Consider the following 19511-nt stretch of genomic DNA (forward strand, 5'->3'; position numbering starts at 1 on the left):
ATATGTACCACACCTGGATCTTAATTTAGGATGACTAATGAAAGAGGCATTGGATGTGTTGTAAAGGCATAATTGGGCCTTAAAACGTTGTGTCAGAAGCACAGCAAAATTAGAGTCCTAGATTGCGTGCATATGATGCATGTAGCTCATTGTAAAGTGGCCTTCGAATTCAGTTCTATAGCAACAATGTCCAGAAGAACAGCCCAGAAACAACATTTCTCATTACAACAGTCTAGAGTGTATTATTACGCAACTTGTTGAGTTTGCAGCAAGTTGAGAGAGACCTGTATAGGTTCAGTGATATTTATGCATGCACATTACGGATGGATGTTTGTGCGACCAGCATTTTTAGAAGCAATGCCCACGTGTAAGGTCCACAGTTAATTGTTTGGTGTTTGTTGAACTTGGTACCAACACACAACCAAGCACAATTATAATGACTGCAATCGAAATCTAGCACAGCCCAACAGTAGCCACATGCAATGTCTCAATGATCCTCACGCACCCTTAAAAGGTGTGTGCATCAGACTATGCCTCCATCTCTGTTATGTTTGCTTAGGTTATGCATAATAAGTTCGCATAGTATTGGAGGATGACTGCATAATATGCATGATGTATCCATTCATTTACTGAGTTGTTTTTGCAGATGTCGGGTATTCAAGTGTTCGATCCTTTTTGTTTAAATTAGACTTGAGTGTGCCTTTTTAATGTTTGCATAAGCACTGCAAATATTTGTCCAGGCTCTAGCTTAAAATTAATAGTGCCAGTTTGGTGAGAACGGCATTTTGGTAGGCTTTACATGTGCTATGTATGACTTGCTTGATTCAGTAAGGACACCATGCCCATGACCAAGAATGAGGTCTTCACTTGGGATATTGGTTAGGTTAAACAGACTCATTTTATGGTATCAGCTTGAGTTGTACGATCTCCTTCACTAGTTAAGATGGTATTAGGTGGGTGATAGCTGCTTGTTATGTCAGGCAAGCTTACCATCATCCTGTGACAGGTTGAGAAGCTGGAAGTATGCACCCTGCTTTTCAAGGAGTTCATTGTGAGATCCCTGTTCTGCAATGCACCCAGCTTGAAGAACAGCAATGCAATCAGCATTTTGGATGGTGGTGAGTCGATGAGCCACCACAATGGTGGTCCTCCTCTCCATCAGCTTATCCAACGCATCCTGTACCAGCTTCTCTGACTCTGCATCCAAGGCACTAGTAGCCTCATCTAGCAGCAAAATGGCTGGATTGCGCAGTACTGCCCGGGCTATGGCTACCCTCTGCTTCTGCCCACCCGACAGCTGCACTCCTCTTTCTCCCACCTCTGTCCTATACCCATCCGGCAATGCACTTATAAAAGTGTGGGCATTTGCTGCACTTGCAGCATCCTCAACCTCAGCTTCTGTTGCACCTTCTTTCCCATAGCAGATGTTCTCATAGATGCTAGTGCTAAACAATGCTGGTTCCTGCTGCACAAGACCGATGTGCTGCCTGAATTGTTTGAGCTTCAGAAGCTGTATATCCCTGCCATCTATAAGTACTTGGCCACCTTGTGGGTCATAAAACCTTGCTATTAGTGCAATTACAGAGCTCTTTCCCGAGCCACTGGCCCCTACAAGCGCAAGGCTATGCCCTCTTCTGATCTTCAAATTGAAGTCCATGAAGATCTGTACATCAGGTCTTGCTGGGTAGCTGAAATCAATATGCCTCAACTCAATGGCTCCTTTCACTTGACCCACTTCTTCTCCATTTGGATCATCTGAAGTAATCTCTGTCCTCCTGTCCAAGATGTCAAACACAGCCTCCAATGTGTGCATGCCCCTTAATATATCAGGGGCCAAAGAGAACGCTTGAGCAACGCCATATGCAGTGATCATAAGCACAATGAAACATTTGATTACATCCCCAAAACCGGCTCTTCCACGTCCTACTAATGTGGAGGCATACCAGAGGGTGAGACCATAAGAGGAGAAAAGGCAAAACTGAGAGAAACCAAATCCAAGCCCTCCTATCTGAGCACGCATAAAGGAATGCTTGCGGGTATTGTCAAGCTCCTTACAGAACAGCCTCATTACTTTGTCTTCTGCACAAAAAGCAGCCACTGTGCGGATATTGCTTACGGCCTCACCTGCCACCATGTTGGCTCTTGCATATGCCTTTCCAATGTCGCCACCGTAACCTTTCACAAAATGGGCCTGGCAAGTTTGCCGATTAGTAAACACATGCAGCTGTTCGGGGAGCATATACACAGAAATGCATAATATGAGCTCAATAATGTCTCTGTAGAAGGACCTAATTAAAAAGACAAGCAGATCACATAGTGCTAGTGATGCTCATACCTGACCTACAAATGCTGCCAACACAGCAGGATATGTAGCAACCATTAAAGCAGCCACTTGCCATTGGAAAGTAAAAGCAATAGCAAATGCTGTGATGATTAACCCCAAATTCTGAAGAAAGGCTGTTATTCGGTCAACAACTACGGCTCGCACGAGAGGAGCATCTGTTGATAAACGAGAGGCAAGGAGAGCACTGTTGTTTTGGTCGAACCAGCCAATCTCATTACAAAGTATTGCTGGCAACATTCAGGTATGTTAGAGCAGAAGCATATCATCAGGATTTATGCTAATTTATGAAAAAGTACAGCATAATACAATTTAAATGGTTTCATATCAGCCCTTACAACGCATCATATTTCTTCAGCCTGCATTAAAATGATAAAGTAAGACTGCATACTTTTCAAAAAGAAAGAAACAACGTACTGGAGAACATCTTAGTTCGCATTTGAGTAGTGATGCCTTCCCCTGCAACTCCCGAAAAGTAGAACTCCGAGACATATGACAGCAGAACAAGCACAGCAGCTCCCGTACATAGAACCGAAACCTTCGTCAGTCCATGTCTCATGTAAGTAGGACTTGGCGAGTAAAAGTACTCCAGCGCTTGACTAATTATGAGGGCAAACAAAGGTAACTGGGCTCCAGAACTAAGGGCTCCAATTGCACCAAGGACTCCATAAGGCCAATTAAAAGCACTTATCTTCAGTACCCTCCTTATTGAAGGTCGTGTTCCAGAGCCAACACCATTTTCTTTCATCTCCATACCTGGCCCCTTAGCTGACTCAACAGTTGAGCGAAAACTGAAACTTCTTTGAGAAAAGGAATGAGAAGAGCCCCTAGAATATCTGGAAATCATGAGTCGCTCGTTTCAAATACTTGTGAAAGAGAAAGCAGGAACTAACTGTACACATGCTTTTGGTCAAAAGTACTGGCCTGGATAGGTTGGGTGCTTCTTCCCCTTCTTCACCTTGCATAGCAACCCCATCCTTTTGTAGCCTGATGAGAGAAGCATATGCTCCAAGCTTAGCCATCAGTTCCCCATGAGTGCCAACCTCTGCAACTCTTCCATTCTGTACTACAGCTATCAGATCTGCACTCTGAACTGTTGACAAACGATGAGCCACTATAACAGTTGTCCGTCCAACCATGATTTGGTTGAGTGCATCCTGGACAGTCTTCTCCGATTCTGCATCCAACGCACTTGTGGCTTCATCCAAGAGAAGGATTGATGGCTTTCTTATCATCGCCCTGGCAATTGCTATTCTTTGCTTCTGCCCTCCAGACAGTTGAACACCTCTCTCTCCAACCTAGCAACATGTTTAAATAAAATCCAAAAACTGGTATTTCATGATTTCAATGGCTATATACATATTGTGATTGTGTCCTAATTCACATGGCAGAAATGCACCTTAACCACATAAGAATGCTGTCAGCATAAGTTGAAAATAAGGTAGGTCACACAGAGAAGGTGGCACATACTACAACTCGATGATGTACTACCAAAGTATTACTAAATGGGAACTCAAACTGTAAAGATCTGAAAAGTTGAGAAGAGGATTTACTTGGTAGGAACATCCCCAAGATGCCTTAAGGCATACCCCACAATTCCAAATTCTGAACCCTTGTAGATTCACATTTGAAAATTAGTATCACTTGCACTAACCATTCCACCACTGTATAAGGCAAGGGAAGTAGAGAGAGAGAGAGAGTTGTAACAGCACCCACAAGAAGTAAAATCTGCTTATGAGACAAAAATAAATGCATCTGAAGCTCAGGAACAGAAAGAGAGAGAGAGGGAGAAAGACTTCTGGATTGGCATTTGTGCAAGCATGGCGACGTTTCAATGTTTAATAATTTGACAGCTATCTGCTTTCAGGGCAACAGGGGTCTTTAACAAAGAAAAGATGCCATTTTGGATTCAAGTAGTCAGAGTTATTCGAACAGCATGGTAGCTTCACTCTGTGAGGTTTTCCACTTCTAGTCACACAGTTTTACATGGGTTACTAAAATGGCCCTGCAAACCCTTTCTTTAGTAGTCTTTGACATTAAAATATGATGGCTCAGACATTGTGTGTAGAAACCACAAAGTGCTGATGAATCTGTGACATGCATAGCCAGCTTGAGTGATGGAATGCTCTTAAAGTAGCCGGATAAACTTCAAGCACAAACAACGAAGAAAAGGAAAATTACCTCTGTATCATAGCCTTTTGGTAGAGCACTAATGAAATCATGAGCAAAAGCTACTGATGCTGCCTTCATTAATTCATCCATGGAAGCATTTCCTTCTGACCCATACAAAATGTTCTCACGTATAGTAGTGCCAAAGAGGGCCGGCTCTTGGTTAACAAGACCCATTTGTAACCTGAGCCACTTCAGTTGCAAAGACTTTATGTTATGTCCATCCAAGATGACTTCCCCTAGCATTTTGAAAAAACATTGACTTTTCAGCACAAGCTGTGTCGACGGAAAAACATGACATTAATTCAAAGCAGAAAACAAAATATTATAAGGTAGACCAGTGCCAAGTCACATTTAAAAACTACTAGCTTATCAATATCATCAGAAGCTTTCCACAATATGCTAACTGTATACTGATCTTAACCTGATACTGGATCATAAAAGCGCTCAATGAGAGAGAGGACTGTGCTTTTCCCTGAGCCACTGGTGCCTACAATTGCGACCACCTTCCCAGCTGGAATTGTCAGAGAGAAATCCTGGAAAATGTCCACATCAGGCCGGGAGGGGTAGCTAAAATGTATTCCAGCCAGCTCAATGTGGCCTTCTACTTTGGCTAGCGTAACACCATCTTCTCTTAAAAATCCAATTACAGGCTTTTTTTTTATCATCTTCATTATTGTGTAGCCTGAAGCTTTTGCCTTGCTTATTGCTATTATGTCCGGGGCTGCTTGGCCAATAGCACTGCACAAGGGAGTGTTATGGAGCATCAAAATAGACTAATATTTTCTGCAGTAGCATTACACAGAAAATGTTATAGAACAACAATATCAACATAATGTTTTCGACAGGGTAACTGACCCAAGCAGATGAAAGATTTATAAAATATTAACAATATCAAAAGATGTTGCACCCCAATCCATTTTTTCATCCTGAGATTTTAAAAAACATTACTAGAACTATAACCACATTTGATGATCTCAGTGAATCCATTGCTGCAGGGAGCAACGAGTTGAAGGCCTCATAAGCCGACCCTTTGTGAGTGTATCTAAGCTAATTTAGGGTCCAGGTAGGGCAATTGTGCTATCTGCTAAATTCCAAAATATGATTATATGGTACTTACAGTGAGCTCGCAATCACATTCATAATTGTGGTGAAGGCTTGACTACCATTGGCTGTCTGATTTCGGACTAGACTACCCGCATACCACAGTAAGAATGCAAATTGGCAAAACCCCAATGCATGAAGTAGCCCAAAGCTTAAACCCTTTACTAGACTGCTTCTTATTCCAAGCTTCTGGGTGTATAGGAGAGCCTTTGCATATGCCATAGAAGCTTTTTCCTCACCCCCAAATGCATACACTGTTCGAATTTGAGCAATCACCTGCAGATGAGTACATTGGACCATTACTTCTGTTGTTGACAGCATGGTACTGGAACATTGCCCATAACTCACGTTCTTGATGAATTATGGCAAAAACCAACTTTGTTTGACTTACCTCTTGGGCAATTTCTGCAGCCCTTACATACGATCCTTGACCTTTTTTGGTGAGTACAATTATACTATATGCACAAGCACCTCCAGCCGCAATCAGTAGTGGCATCATAGAAAGTGTTACAAGGGTGAGCCTCCAAAGAGTGACAAATCCAATAGCATAACCAGAAATACATTGTGCAATATAGTGTATTATACTCCCTGTCTGATAAATAGACACATTGATCTCTCTTCCTCCCTCCTTCTCTCCCTCCCTCCCTCTTAACTCAAGGCAAAGAAGAGTGAATCGACCAATATCAAAGCCAAAAAACAAACAGGAAAAGTATTCTACCAAGAAGGATGCACCATAATGAACGTCTGTAAACCATGGGTCTCTTCTCAACTGTTATAACTGTATATATCTAGCCTTACAGTTTAGACATTGTCATTTCACTTTAGATGTGCCTATGAACAGACTCAAAAGCCGATTTTAAATATAATGATTTATCCCATGCAGCTTTGAGGAGCAAGCTGGACATGAGTGTTTCTCTCTAAAAACAGTAATCCGATATTACTGTAATCTAAAGAGAATCGACACGTATTCCACAAAGATCTTCTGCCATTGACTGTCTCTATCCCACACATTGTCTAAAAAGATTGTTTCTTCAAAGACCCATTAATATGTAACAAAAAAACCAAGAGCTAACAAAAAGTTGTCAAGTTACAGGAATAACCTTTGAACCAATAGCCTCCTGCACAAGGGCAGTGTCGCTCGAAATTCTAATCAACACTTCACCTGTGCTTGTCTCAGTGTCAAAGAAGCCTACATCTTGGTTGATCAATGCCCTCAGATACTCCATCCTCATCTTTGCTGTCTGCCTTTCTCCAGTATAAACCCAAAGAGAGACCTCTGCAACATAATGCAAGGAAGTTGATACAAAAGTCCCAATTCTAATGGAAGTAGCTGGAAGTGCCTCAATTTGATTAAAACTTAATATCAAACTTGTAGAAGGAAAACTGTTGTGTTGAGACAATCAATGTTAGGACATATTTTTCGCATCACCATTCACCTACATGGGGCTGTATGCCGAAAGCAGAAAACAGAGTTTCAGAACTAGCGGTGGAGAACTTACCAATCCAGCCACTGACCAGGCGCACGAGACTCAGATAGACAAAGTAGGTAGCATCCTTGGGAAACAAAAATCAACAGGCAACGAGTTATGTCCTTGCAGCAGACAGGACAAGTTTTCAACAGCGCATAAGATGAATGCATTGTTGTTTGTGGCATGCACTTGTTCTATAAGGTTTTACAAAAGACGTTTGCACTTTCCTAAAAATTGAGCCCCTGTATTAATTAAGAAGCCTTGCTCTGATGAAGCATTGTGCTAATCAATCCTATACATGCATCAAGAAAGCCTGGAGCCTTCTACATGATGATAGTAGAAACCCATCTATGTTTACCGAGGGCATATCCAAGCACTATCCAGGAGTTTCCAGACGTGGTTCAGAAATAATCATTGAGCGCTTGTCAAAGGGCAAGAAAAAACATCAAGCAGATGAAGAAAACAATGCATGAACGGATTGAAATCCAGAGAAAAACTGTGCAGGATTAGGAGGTACCTTGGCCACCTGATGCACCAGGTCAGATCGTTGCAAACCTGATGCAGTCAGAGTGCTGCCGAGGGAATGGATAACATGCGCAAAGAAGACGAAGAACACGGGAATGGCAGCCCCGTGGATGGCCGATGCGGTGCCTCCGACCACCATAAGAAGCCAGTCTAGGCCATCTGCAAAGGTGAACAGCCTGTGGAATGGCAAGCTCCCCTTATCAGCATCCTCTTTCGCATGCGATATCGAGGATGCAGATCTCCTCTCTTGCATGCTGCCATTCAAATTCAAAAAAGTCTGTTGTGGCTGAAGGCCCGGTTGCCCTTGCAATGCAGTCTCACGATCGACGAAAGCCTCTGCAGTCTCCTTATCACTGAAAACTTGTGCATTCTCATCATCACTGACAGCTGCTTCATCCATGATTCTGATGGACTTGGATATCTGATCAAAGCTTCTGGTCCCTGAACAAGCAGTGAAGAAGAACTTCCACAAAGCTCCTTCCTGGATTCAGCTTCCCTTTCTGAAAGATCAAGTGCAAGATCCGATGGTCTCCTTCTTCATGAATCAGCATCATAACAAAAATCTACCAATCAGCCGGCCCTTCCTGGATTGAACAGTCCTGTCTGGAAGATCAAATGAAGCCATCGAGCAGCAGTGCATCAGTGCGGTGCGCTACCATGAATTAGTACGAGGAAATGGTCTCCTTCATCATGAATTGGTACAGAAAGGAATGAATAGTCTGATTCATCGTGGGTTGTAAAAAATTGCTCGCTCGTCCGTCGCGAGTCATGCACTAGTCTACTACGTGTAGAAACGCTCCACGTGTTTTGGGGACTTATAGGCTTATATATATATATATATATATATATATATATATATATATATATATATATATATATATATATATGAGTTTCATAAGTCATATAAGTCAAAACATCGTGAAGAGTTGTCCCATTCTTATAGAAACAGAGATATGGTTGCCATACAGCCAGTGCCTAGCAACTTCTAACTTCTCACTTTGACAACTTGCAACAATTTTTGTCAAGTGCCCTTAAAAATTTAGGGTTAGCTTTGCGCGTACTTTAGTTATTCATTTGCCATTTTATATACTATAGATTTTGAATATCAAAAACCAATTGAGAAAAAATATTTTCGTAAGTATAGCCATAGTTCTTTGATTTTTAAATATATGTGTTTTAACCTTGCAATTCACCTATAAGTACACTTGTTCTCAATGCTTGATAGAAATTTTGAATTGGGCTCAACTTTTCGATTATTTTAGTTATAAAGCCAGCATTTTGTAAAACACAGATTTCGATTTTGAATACCAAAGCCAATTGAGAAAAAAGTTTTTCGTGAGTAAAGCTCTAGTACTTTGATTTGTAACTATATTCATTAGCATTGCAAATTGCTTGATGTTTATAGAAATTTTGAATTAGAGTGAATTTTTCGAGTATTTTAGTAATGAAGTTGGCCTTTTTTATAATATAAATTTTGAATATCAAAGTTGGTTGACGAAAAAGTTTTTTGAGTATAGCTCTAGTTTTTAAATTTCCAAATATGTTTGTTGGCATTGCAATTCGCCTATCACACAATCCTAATGCTTGATGGTTATACCATGTGAGTCTTTTTATTCTCTCTTCTCTTTTTGATATTTTTTACGTTGTTTCTCCTTGATTTTCTTTTTTCCAATATCCTCTCTCTCTCTCTCTCTCTCTCTCTCTCTCTCTCTCTCTCTCTCTCTCTCTCTCTCTCTCTCTCTCTCTCTCTCTCTCTCAACCTATTGGGGGTGCCTCATAAATAGTTGTTTACATTGGATCAAGTATGTCTTATGCATTTAATACATACATTCACAATCAAGTTTGTGATACCTACTTTCAAGTATGTCTTACACTTTTAATAGATACATTCAAAATCAAGTCTATAATACCTACTTTTAAGTATGTCTTACACATTTAATACATAGATTCAAAATCAAGTTTGTAATACCTACTTTCAAAATCAAGGTTGTGTAATAGCTTAACTATGTTACTAGCTTAAACCTACTAATATTGGTGCTTACAAATATTGTTGCATGATGATGCGACGTTGGCCCATTGCTTACACTATTGGGCTATCAATTACCTTTGATGAAGGAGATCGTCTCCAACCAAAAAAGGTCTAGGTTAGCACAAATAGTGTAACCCATTGGTTACACTATTGGGCTATCAATTACCTTTGATGAAGGAGATCATCTCCAACCAAAAAAGGTCTAGGTTAGCACAAAATGGGAGCACTTTGAAGATGTGAAGGAGGCCAGCATAAGGTCCATTCCCTTGGTCTATGAACTCTCTATAAACCAATAGGAGTAATGAGGAGACATACCTACACCAATGTAGTATGGTTTATGTTAAGAGAGAGAGAAGATGTACACCAACACTTATGCAACAATGTAGTTTTGTTTTCGACCATACAAAATAACTTTGAGTTTGGGCATGAATTCTCTCTCTCTCTCTCTCTCTCTCTCTCTCTCTCTCTCTCTCTCTCTCTCTCTCTCTCTCTCTCTCTCTCTCTCTCTCTCTCTCTCTCTCTCTCTCTCTTGCTTAGTTAGTTTACACCATACATCACTACATAGACATCATTGTGTCAAAAAGGGAAAAATGGAAAGAAGCCTCTTATGCTTGCTCACTAATGAAGTCAATAATATCATGCATGCACATTGGCACATGAATTGGAAATAGGCACCTTGTCTCTCATGTTGCATAGCCCTTGATTTTAGTATCTCTACCATGGTCCATTCTAGAAAGACTTTTATCAAAATTTCATGTGACTATGTTTTTCTAATTATCAAAATGATTAAAAGACTTTGTTGCATCCACCAAAAGAGGGGCATGCCCTCCACCCATAGCAACATGCTCTATCATGGAACTGAAATATCTAAAGAAAAGAAGGTGAAATCAATTGAAACTTCAAAAAAATCAAACAAATTCCACTACCTCATGTTATCTAATCTCCAAATTGAGTGAAAAATCATGCAAAATCGCTCTCTCAAGTGAAGTGTCTAAAGAAAAGCAACTAAAATCAATCCAACATACCAAAAAAGTAAAGTAATTCCAGTGTTCAAGTGACGTGATCCAAAAATTGAGTGAAAAGACGTGCAAAATCACACTCTCAAGTGAAGCTTCACATGTTTTAGAGAAAAAATTGAATTTATTAGGAAGAATATTGTGTGATGGTGGGTGCTTGGGGTGAGAGAGATAGAGGGTTGGGGAGGGGGAGGCAAGGAGGGGAAGTCTCACCCTCGTATTGTGTAGCCCTTAGCCATCCTCATTTACTATTGTTGCTAGCTAGAATAGATAGTGCAAGCATTTCAAAGACAATGATATCATGGCAAGAAGAGTAGCTAAAATGTATATCCTACAACTTGATGTGCCCCTTCATTGCTTTTCGTTTCAATTTTTCTCCTTTGGCATTGCCAATGGAAGGCGCTTGCCTCATAAATCCGTCTATTACGGCAAATCTTCTCATAATCCCTTCTTTCAAGCATTGAAGAGCAAACAAAAAGGCGATCCTATTATTACTTATTGAGAATGAAAATAGAAATTTGGTCAAGGATCATGCTAGTATTGCATGCATGTCTCAAAAGCATTTATCTTCTCGCATGGGCTTGTACCTTTGGATAAAGTTGAGATATATGAAGAAAGAATGGACACGTTTCTTTGGCTCAATGTAAGATGGGGTGGATCAAGGGACTGCACTACTTCTTGATTAACTCTTCACTAAGGAGGAGCTCCGCTTTGCTTAAGTAGGATTAGAAAGGATAGAGCTCTTGGCTCCGATGGGTTTCTTGCACACTTTTGTTTGAATTATGGGATCATTGTGGGGGTTGACTTATGTAATCTCATTAATTCATTTCGGGATGATCGCGCCATACTAGTGAGGAGAATAAATGCTTGATCAAATTTATCATTGAAAATGAGATCGGGAGGAAACCAAGTCATTTCAGCTTCTATTGTGCATTCCATTAGGATACATTATGTTATTGTGATACCTTACAACCTCCTTTTCTCTATAGAGGTCTATTAGGTAGGGCTTCCCTTTATTTGCTTTGCTCTTTGCTTTACCCGACCCCTATTAGATCACATCAACTTCAAAATGCAGCAAGGCATGACTAAAGCTCTCTCAACTCCTAAAGGTGACTTTTTCTTAGCCAAATGTTTGTCAATGACAATTCTAACACCATCAAGGATGAGACACAATTCCTCAATGAACTTTTGGGTTTTTATGATGAGGAATTTACAGTGCATTTGAGAATAATTATTAGTAGAGAGAATACTGAATACTAGATGCTTAATTGGGAAGTAGGAAATGAAGCCTTTCAATGGCTAGAAAGCAAAAACATTAGAGAAAGGCAAGTGTTCGAATATTTGTTGGGGGTTAAGGTTGCTTGTGTAGCTACCTACATTTACTTGTATATAGACCCACAAGCATGTACACGACAAGTGATAGCACCCATCACTATCACTGTATTCTTTATTCTTTTAGTGGCAATAGAATAAGGAAAGGTAGGTCATACATTGTGACAATTGGAGTTTCCACACACTAGTCTCTCTCTTCTTACTTGAACTTCCATAGCTCTTGCTCCCTTCTTGCTTCTGCTCATGCTTCCACCTTCTAGTCACCTTTCAACTAGTATCAAAGTAGGCATTCAAGGAGCTTCATCACTCATTGCTTCAACTTAGGAAGAAAGATTTAGCTCAGCTTTCATGGTAGCCACACCTAAGGTATGCATCAATCTTGTTCCTTCACTGATCATCTCCACCTCTTTCGACATTAATTAGGACCTCCCCCCAACTATTTGAGCTCTAGCAAGTGAGCTTGGAGCTTAGTTATAGCAACCAAAGCCCCGTGAGTAGCCTTCATAATTTTTTTGTGGAAATTTATGGGCTGCCCTACTGCTCCCCCTCCTGCCTTTTGGTCATGTCCTCTTGCTCGATGCTTGGCCTATCATTTGGGGGCCTTTGTGACTTCCTCCTACTTTGTCTTTGGCTTCATTTGAAGAGTTCTTTATTAGCCATCATTTGGGGGACAACAATATAAATAGCAAATAATAAATTCTATAATGTATGTTTAATACTTTTGTGATGCTATTTTGGTGCCTAAATGGTATAGTAATGCTATTTAGGTGTCCAAACTATTATTAGAGTAATGATTTGAATGTTTATATATGCTTCAAGTATGCTATTTGGCTACAATGATGCTAAACATTGATCTACATGGCCAGATATTGCTTATGACATACTTTGAGGCTTGGATTTGATCTACACTTGATATACTTGAGCTTTGGATAGTTTCTTCAATGATTATTGACTTATAGGTTGAAGGCATATCAGATGCATATACTTTGGAATGTATTTATGATGTGCCTGTGCTTCATGGATGCTACCCTACTTATGTCTTGATCTTTCCTTGCTTACTTTTCATTAAAATTTCGCTTCTAATGGGAGAGACTTGTACTTACTTGGTAGAGCTTGATTCTTTGAGATAGTGAGACTCTTCTAACTTATGTCTATGCTCTCATGTATGCTACTTGATATAGTTACTTCCACTCGTGGACTGATTTGACTCTGTATGCTTTGGACACTAGCATTTACTTATGTCAATAGTTTGTCAGTGATGTATACATGCATATTGCTTATGCACTAAGTGTCATTTCTCTTTGACCCATTCATTGGGCATTTGGCGGACCCCTATAGTTGCTCGTAAGATCTTTTACATCCATGATGTATATGCTTATGGGATATATGGTTTTCTAACACTTTGAGTTCTTCACAGTCTTTGATACTAGTGTTCTATACCTATTCACTACCAGTTGCATTCTTTATATCCTAGTTGCTATTTGGATATCATTGGCGATGGGAGCTTGTTATTTGTCTATTTTCTTGCAATTGGATTGACATATCCCGTTGCATTTACTACAACAGTGTTGTGATTACTATTTTTAGCATTCTTTTAGAGAGCGAACACTTTGATTTGGTACTCTTTTGGTTGCAATTTGTGGAATTTTATACCCTCTTTTGTTCCCACCCTTTTGCATATCCTTTTAACTTATTTTGGAGCAATTTTGTTGTTATAATAGCAACCCATACTCTTATCATTTGCAATCCTTTGCAAGCATTATGACAAGTACTTCTTGTGCATCAACCAATATTTCTATTTTCAACATTGAAAAGCTTTATGGTAACAACCTCCAATATTGTAAGATGCAAATGAGGCAAGTATTGGTGCAAAAGAAGTAGGTTAGGCCATTAAAAAGGAATGGCATAAGCCAAAAAGTTGGGATAGATAAGACTGGTATGAGCTTGATGAGTTATGCAATTCTACTATCATATTGTATTTGCCTAACTATGTGTACTTCAATGTTATCTCTATTGAGGGTGGAGTGTTTGGGTTATAGATGAAGATCCTTGATCTTTATGATAGCTTATATCTCAATTATATTAGTTGAAGAAGCTTGTGGATCTTTGCATGAAGGAGGGCACCCCCATGTTTACTCATTTGAATGAGTTCCACTCTATTTTCAGCTAGCTTGTTTCGCAGGACATCAAATTTGAGTATAACATACAGCATTTGTTCTTTCTTGTCACACTACTTGAGTCATGGGATACATTTCATACTACTATGAGTGCTAATCCCCTTGAGGGTGGTTTTAAATGCAACAATATAGAGAGTGCTTTACTTATTGAAGATGTGAATCAGAAAAATATTGATGCAGCCTACACTTCTCATGCACTAATTGTTACACACATAAATGGTAGTAATAATCGTGGTAGAGAATCATTGTCCAATAGGGATAATTCTCTATCTCATGGACAATCTTATGGTTAGTCCTGTAGTCTAAGTCCTCTTTGACAAGTCATTGTTGTGGGCAATAGGATCACATTAAGCCTCAGGCCATAAAATGCACAATGAGAAAGGCAAGGGGAAAGTATAGGAAAATGCAAAGTCCATTGAGATTTTACCTAAGTCTAGTGTGAAGACAGTGGAGATAAATGAATTGGAGCATAGTTATGGTGACTAAATTCTTGTAGCTTTATCTCTTGAGGCTATTCAATTAACTGATGCACCGTTCTCTTACTCTCAGGGTTGGCTTCTTGATTCAGGGGCTTCCTTTCATGTTACCCCATATCACCATTGATTTTATAGCTACTATATTACTATGAGTTTAGTTAGATTGGGAGGTGACACTACATTGGATATCCTTAGCATAGGTGATGTTGTGTTGGTATTGGTAGTCCTTTTGTGCTTCATGATATAGGTCATGTCTCGACTTTGACAAAAAGCCTTATTTCAATTGGACAATTGGATTATGACAAGTGTCGTGTATCTTTTGGTGATTCTTCATGAAAAATCACCCATGGTAGTATTGTTTTTGCTAGAGGTGTTAAGGTTAGCAACCTCTACTCCTTGCTTGTTTCTAGGTCTGCTGACCAGTATCTTTATGGCATTTTCACATTAGGCACATGTCTTTGAAAGGAATGAAATTATTGAATCACAGTATCTCCCACCCTTGGATTATTCTTGTTTTGATTCATGTGATCATTGTCTTTAGTGTGGGGAGACTTATAATTCACATAAGAAGTGTGGTTCTACATGTGTTGGTGAGCCTTTGGCTCTTGTACATTCAGATGTTTATGGCCCCATGCCCTATTAGTGCTTTGATACCATGAAGTATTTTGTTACATTCATAGATAAATTTTCACATAAGAGTTGGGCCTATCCCATTAAGTAGAAATATGATTTTTGTCTATATTTTAGTGCTTTCTCGCCATGGTTGAGAACCAATCTAGGTATAGGCTAAAATGCCTACAGCTTGATACTGGGATTGGATATTTATCTAAGGCTTTTGAGTAGCTATGTGATGAGAAGGGTATTAAACATCAGTTGACTACTCTATACAACCCATCCTAGAATGGTATTATAGAGCTTAGTATACTTAGTGAGGTAGACTTACCGCAACTTTTTTGGCCTAAGATAGTTACTATTGTTGTGCATCTCATTAATAAATCCCCATGCACTTCTCTTGGTGGTAATGTTGCAAAGGAGGTATGGTCTAGTAAACCTCCCTTTTATGCACACTTTTGAGTCTTTTCATGTAAGGATTTCTCGTATATTCCCAAAGACAAGCACAATAGATTGGATCTAAAGTCTGTCAAATAAATATTTCTTAGATATGGGGATGCATGTGAGATGGGCTATCATCTTTGAGATCCTCAAGGCCAGAAGGTCATCCATAGCCATGATACTATCTTCCATGAGAATAAAATACATATGAGGCTAGAGCAGGTGATTGAGGTACGCAAGAAGGTGATATTTCAAAAGGAGCCTTTTGTTACCATAGAACCAGCCCTAGTGAGATAGCTTGTTGCAGTTGTTAATGATGTAGTGGCTCAAGATCCACATGGTGTGTAGAATCATGATGTTCGATAAAGAGGAAAGGCCATACAGACCCTACAGCCAGTTTTGAGATTCTCTCTTAGAGGTTCACGTCCTCCTAATTGCTATGAACCCTCTATGGATTATTTCATGGTGATAGAATCCGGTGCGTCGTTTACCTATAAGGTAGCTATGCGCAGAAGTGGTTCTCATTCTTGGGAGAGGGCTATGCAAACTGAATTTGATTTGCTACAAAAGAACCGTACATGGAACTTAGTTTTCTTACCTAATGGAAAGCATGCATTGCGATGCAAGTGGGCATACAAGTTAAAGAGTATCCCTTATCACCCAAAGGCAGGATATAAGGCTAGATTTGTTACTAAGGGCTTTAACTAGGAAAAGGGAGTTGATTTTGACAATATCTTCTCTCTTCTGGGTGAAGATGACTACCCTACACTTGTTCTTGGCCTTGGTTGCTCTATTGGATTTGGGAATGGTATCATATGTTGGGGGTAAAGATGCTTCTTCCTAATTGCTCCCATTTACTCATTGTACACTACCTACACACCTATACAACTATAAGTGCTAGACAACCATCACTATCACTTTATTCTTTATTCTTCTTTCAATGACAATTGAGTAAGGGAAGGTCAATCACATTAACCATTGGGGTTCCCACATATAATGTCTTTCTTTCTTACTCTCTTGCTCCATTTGCCATAGCTCTTGCTTTTGCTTTTGTGCTTCCAGTTAGGCTCTTCCTTTCGTCTTGTATCAGATCTTAGTCTCAAAGAGCTTCACGGAGCATTGCTTTAGCTTGTGATAAAGTTTCATGTTGGGGGTAAAGGCACCTCCACCTGGCCGCCTGTGTATTACTACACTGACGATACCCACCACTACACACTGTAGGTGGCGGGCGCCCATCACCATCACTTCATTCTTTATTCTTTTAGTGATAGTTTGAATTAAGGAAGGCCCGGTCACACATTGTGATTTTTGGAGTTCCCATTTGGTCTCTGATGCCAGGAGGCATATTTCACGGTGAATTCCGTGCCATGGTGGATTCTGTGAGGTTTTACGATGGATTCCGTGAACTTTGTTGACCGAGGCTCATACACAAAGTGAATTCTTTATGCGAGAAGTTGATGGGGACGCGTATCCTTTTCGGGCATTTCATTAATTTAGTGTGTACATGGGTGATTCCATAGCGGGTGATTCCACAAAATACATATTAAATTAATAAACGTTTATGAGTTTAGAGTGCGCACTCGTGATAAATTAAGGTTAGGATTGATTTCTAACCAGTTGATTTATTTATGTAGCTGAAGACTGTTAGGTATTCACCTTTGTCGATTTAATTGTAATATTTTACTAACGATTGTGAATGCTTCAGTTGATGTGTAGAGATAGTAGCAGTGGCGGAGGAAAGCATTGGAGGATAGCGTGTATTCGAGTTACCACTTATATTTTGATGGGCGTATACCTTAGACATGGCGCCTATATTTTGTCGCGCCTATTTATTAAGGCGTTGGATATTTATTTATTTATTATGCACATGGGCGCACGATTATGATATTTGTATTTGGATATTGTATTGGGTATGCTTGACTCTTTGGGCGCTCGCCCATTAGCTTTATTTCTATTTTGTGCTAAAGCAAACTCAAAAGCCAAAAGCGTGCTATTTTGTAATTTGGGCTATTATTTGAGCTTGAAGATGATTAATACATAAAATACGTGCTTTGTGGAGCGCTCACACAAGGCATGGGGGGAGATTGCACCCAATTGGTCTCTTGTTCAGGTTATGCATGCTTTCTACCTTGAGTTTTGTGCAAAAAGTAGAGTTTTTTTGTTCTTGGGGACCTTTCAGCATTCACTATGCGAGTATACAGCATCCAATCTGTGCACCAGTGGTATCAGAGCGAAGCTAAGATCGAGAGCTTCCAATCGCTACCCATCTTGTGCGAAGGCGGAGCTCCTAGAATGATCGAGCTCTACGGTCAGTCTCATCACGAACGGTGGATACGAGTGGATTCCTGGCGGTCAAGAACCTCTGTTTACAACCTCTGATCGCGAAGGACCGGCATGTAATGGTGGAGGACCACTCCTACATCTTCTCCAATAAGTCGTTTTTTTTTCTGAGTTACAGTAAGCTCCATATCTTCACAAGCTTAAAAGCTTAGAGAGCTTAATAAGAAGCTTTATAAGCTTCAAATTTTTAAAACAACGGCAAGGCGGCATGCATTCGTAAAAATCGGCGCAGAAAACGCCCCCCTCCCTCTAAAATTCGTCATTTTCAATTATACTAAGCTTAAGCTTAGTCAAGCAAGTCATCAGTCACACAAATCCTCCAAGTTGATCAAGTTTCGAAAGTTTGCAACTCTGCAAGTCCAGCAAGTCACTAGAAGTCAGAACTGACTTGTGCCCAAAACTCCCATAAGGACTGTTCCTACGCAGAAGCACTGAACTGCAAAGTTGTTCCTTGGAAGACTCTGTTTGCATACGCAGACTTGCTGAACCAGTTTCAACACATGCAGAAGGTCAAACACAAATTTTACAAAGATTTCAAATCCCGCAATTGCCAAAGACGAAGACTGTGAAAGCCAAACAAAAATATATAAGCCTTGTACACCCAATCTTGAGCTACGCTCATCTCGCTAATTGGATTTTGAGAGTGTGAGGTCTTTTGAAGTTTTACAGGATGATGGAACAAAATATGGATGATTTAATGGCTGAAGGCGATCCTCCTGAACCTACGGTGGAACAAAAGTTGGATTTAATTATGATGCAGTTGGACGAAGAACGAAGAGCCCGGCAAGCATTGCAAGTTCAATTGGCCAATTTACAAAGATCGACTACTGACAAAGAGGAACCACAATCTGAAGATCTTATCCGATGTACCATCGATGAGACTCTCGAAGCTCAATCCATCTGCAAAGAAACAAAGATAAGTAAAAGAAATTTCAAATTTCGTACTTTCAATGGCACTCGAGATGGAAAAAATGTTCTTGCATTCATCAGTCAGTTTGATGCTTACTTTCATGAGGAAACATACGCTGAAAAAGATAAAATTAAGTGTGTCACTAATCATTTAGTGGATAGAGCATCTCTTTGGTGGACCGTGGTTCGTAAGAGCATAGATTGTCCTAATACCTGGGAGAGTTTCAAGAAGAAGTTTATGCAGAATTTCCTTCCTCCACAATTCCATGAAAAAACCATAAAACAATGGGACCTTCTTCAGCAAAGAGATCATGAGCCTATTTCTCAGTACATCGAACGCTTTTGGAATGCCTTACTCCAACTATGCATGCTTGAAGACGTACCTGAAGTGACTCATAAGCGCAAGTATATGTTTGGATTACTTGGGCATCACTACGCTGAAGTCAATATGTTCAAGCCTGCAACTCTTGAAGATGCAATTTCTCTAGCTCATGGCACTGAAGACAAGCTTCGAGGAAGAGACAAGCGTCCACAACAATTTCAAGCAAATGGTAACTATGGTTCTAAGCAA

The 19511-nt window shown here is 39.9% G+C and overlaps 1 protein-coding gene across 1 annotated transcript; it reads right to left on the bottom strand.

The window, feature by feature from the left end:
• Nucleotides 1-234: 234 nt before the first annotated feature.
• On the bottom strand, nucleotides 235-8362 carry LOC148011940 (ABC transporter B family member 2-like). The gene is made up of 11 exons (XM_087670054.1): nucleotides 7601-8362; nucleotides 7114-7168; nucleotides 6715-6890; nucleotides 6006-6206; nucleotides 5631-5890; nucleotides 4935-5251; nucleotides 4523-4749; nucleotides 3266-3639; nucleotides 2759-3177; nucleotides 2336-2571; nucleotides 235-2191 (listed from the first exon to the last, which is right to left on the bottom strand). The coding sequence occupies exons 1-11, from the start codon at nucleotides 8006-8008 to the stop codon at nucleotides 977-979; spliced, it is 3888 nt and encodes a 1295-aa protein (XP_087526180.1). The 5' UTR covers nucleotides 8009-8362; the 3' UTR covers nucleotides 235-976.
• Between the last annotated feature and the right edge of the window lie 11149 nt (nucleotides 8363-19511).

Source organism: Lygodium microphyllum, chromosome 28 (assembly GCF_053477565.2).
Source record: "Lygodium microphyllum isolate KBCC chromosome 28, Lygodium_microphyllum_v1.1.10, whole genome shotgun sequence".
In the NCBI taxonomy this organism is placed as follows: Eukaryota; Viridiplantae; Streptophyta; class Polypodiopsida; order Schizaeales; family Lygodiaceae; genus Lygodium; species Lygodium microphyllum.

What these genes read in the sequence shown, in the direction of transcription:
- LOC148011940 (XM_087670054.1), bottom strand. Translation starts at nt 8,008, where the DNA reads ATGGATGAAGCAGCTGTCAGTGATGATGAGAATGCACAAGTTTTCAGT. An exon ending in GCGAACTAAGATGTTCTCCA is followed by an intron (nt 2,572 to 2,758) that starts GTACGTTGTTTC and finishes GAATGTTGCCAG; the next exon opens with CAATACTTTGTAATGAGATT. An exon ending in TGGCAGCATTTGTAGGTCAG is followed by an intron (nt 2,192 to 2,335) that starts GTATGAGCATCA and finishes CAAACTTGCCAG; the next exon opens with GCCCATTTTGTGAAAGGTTA.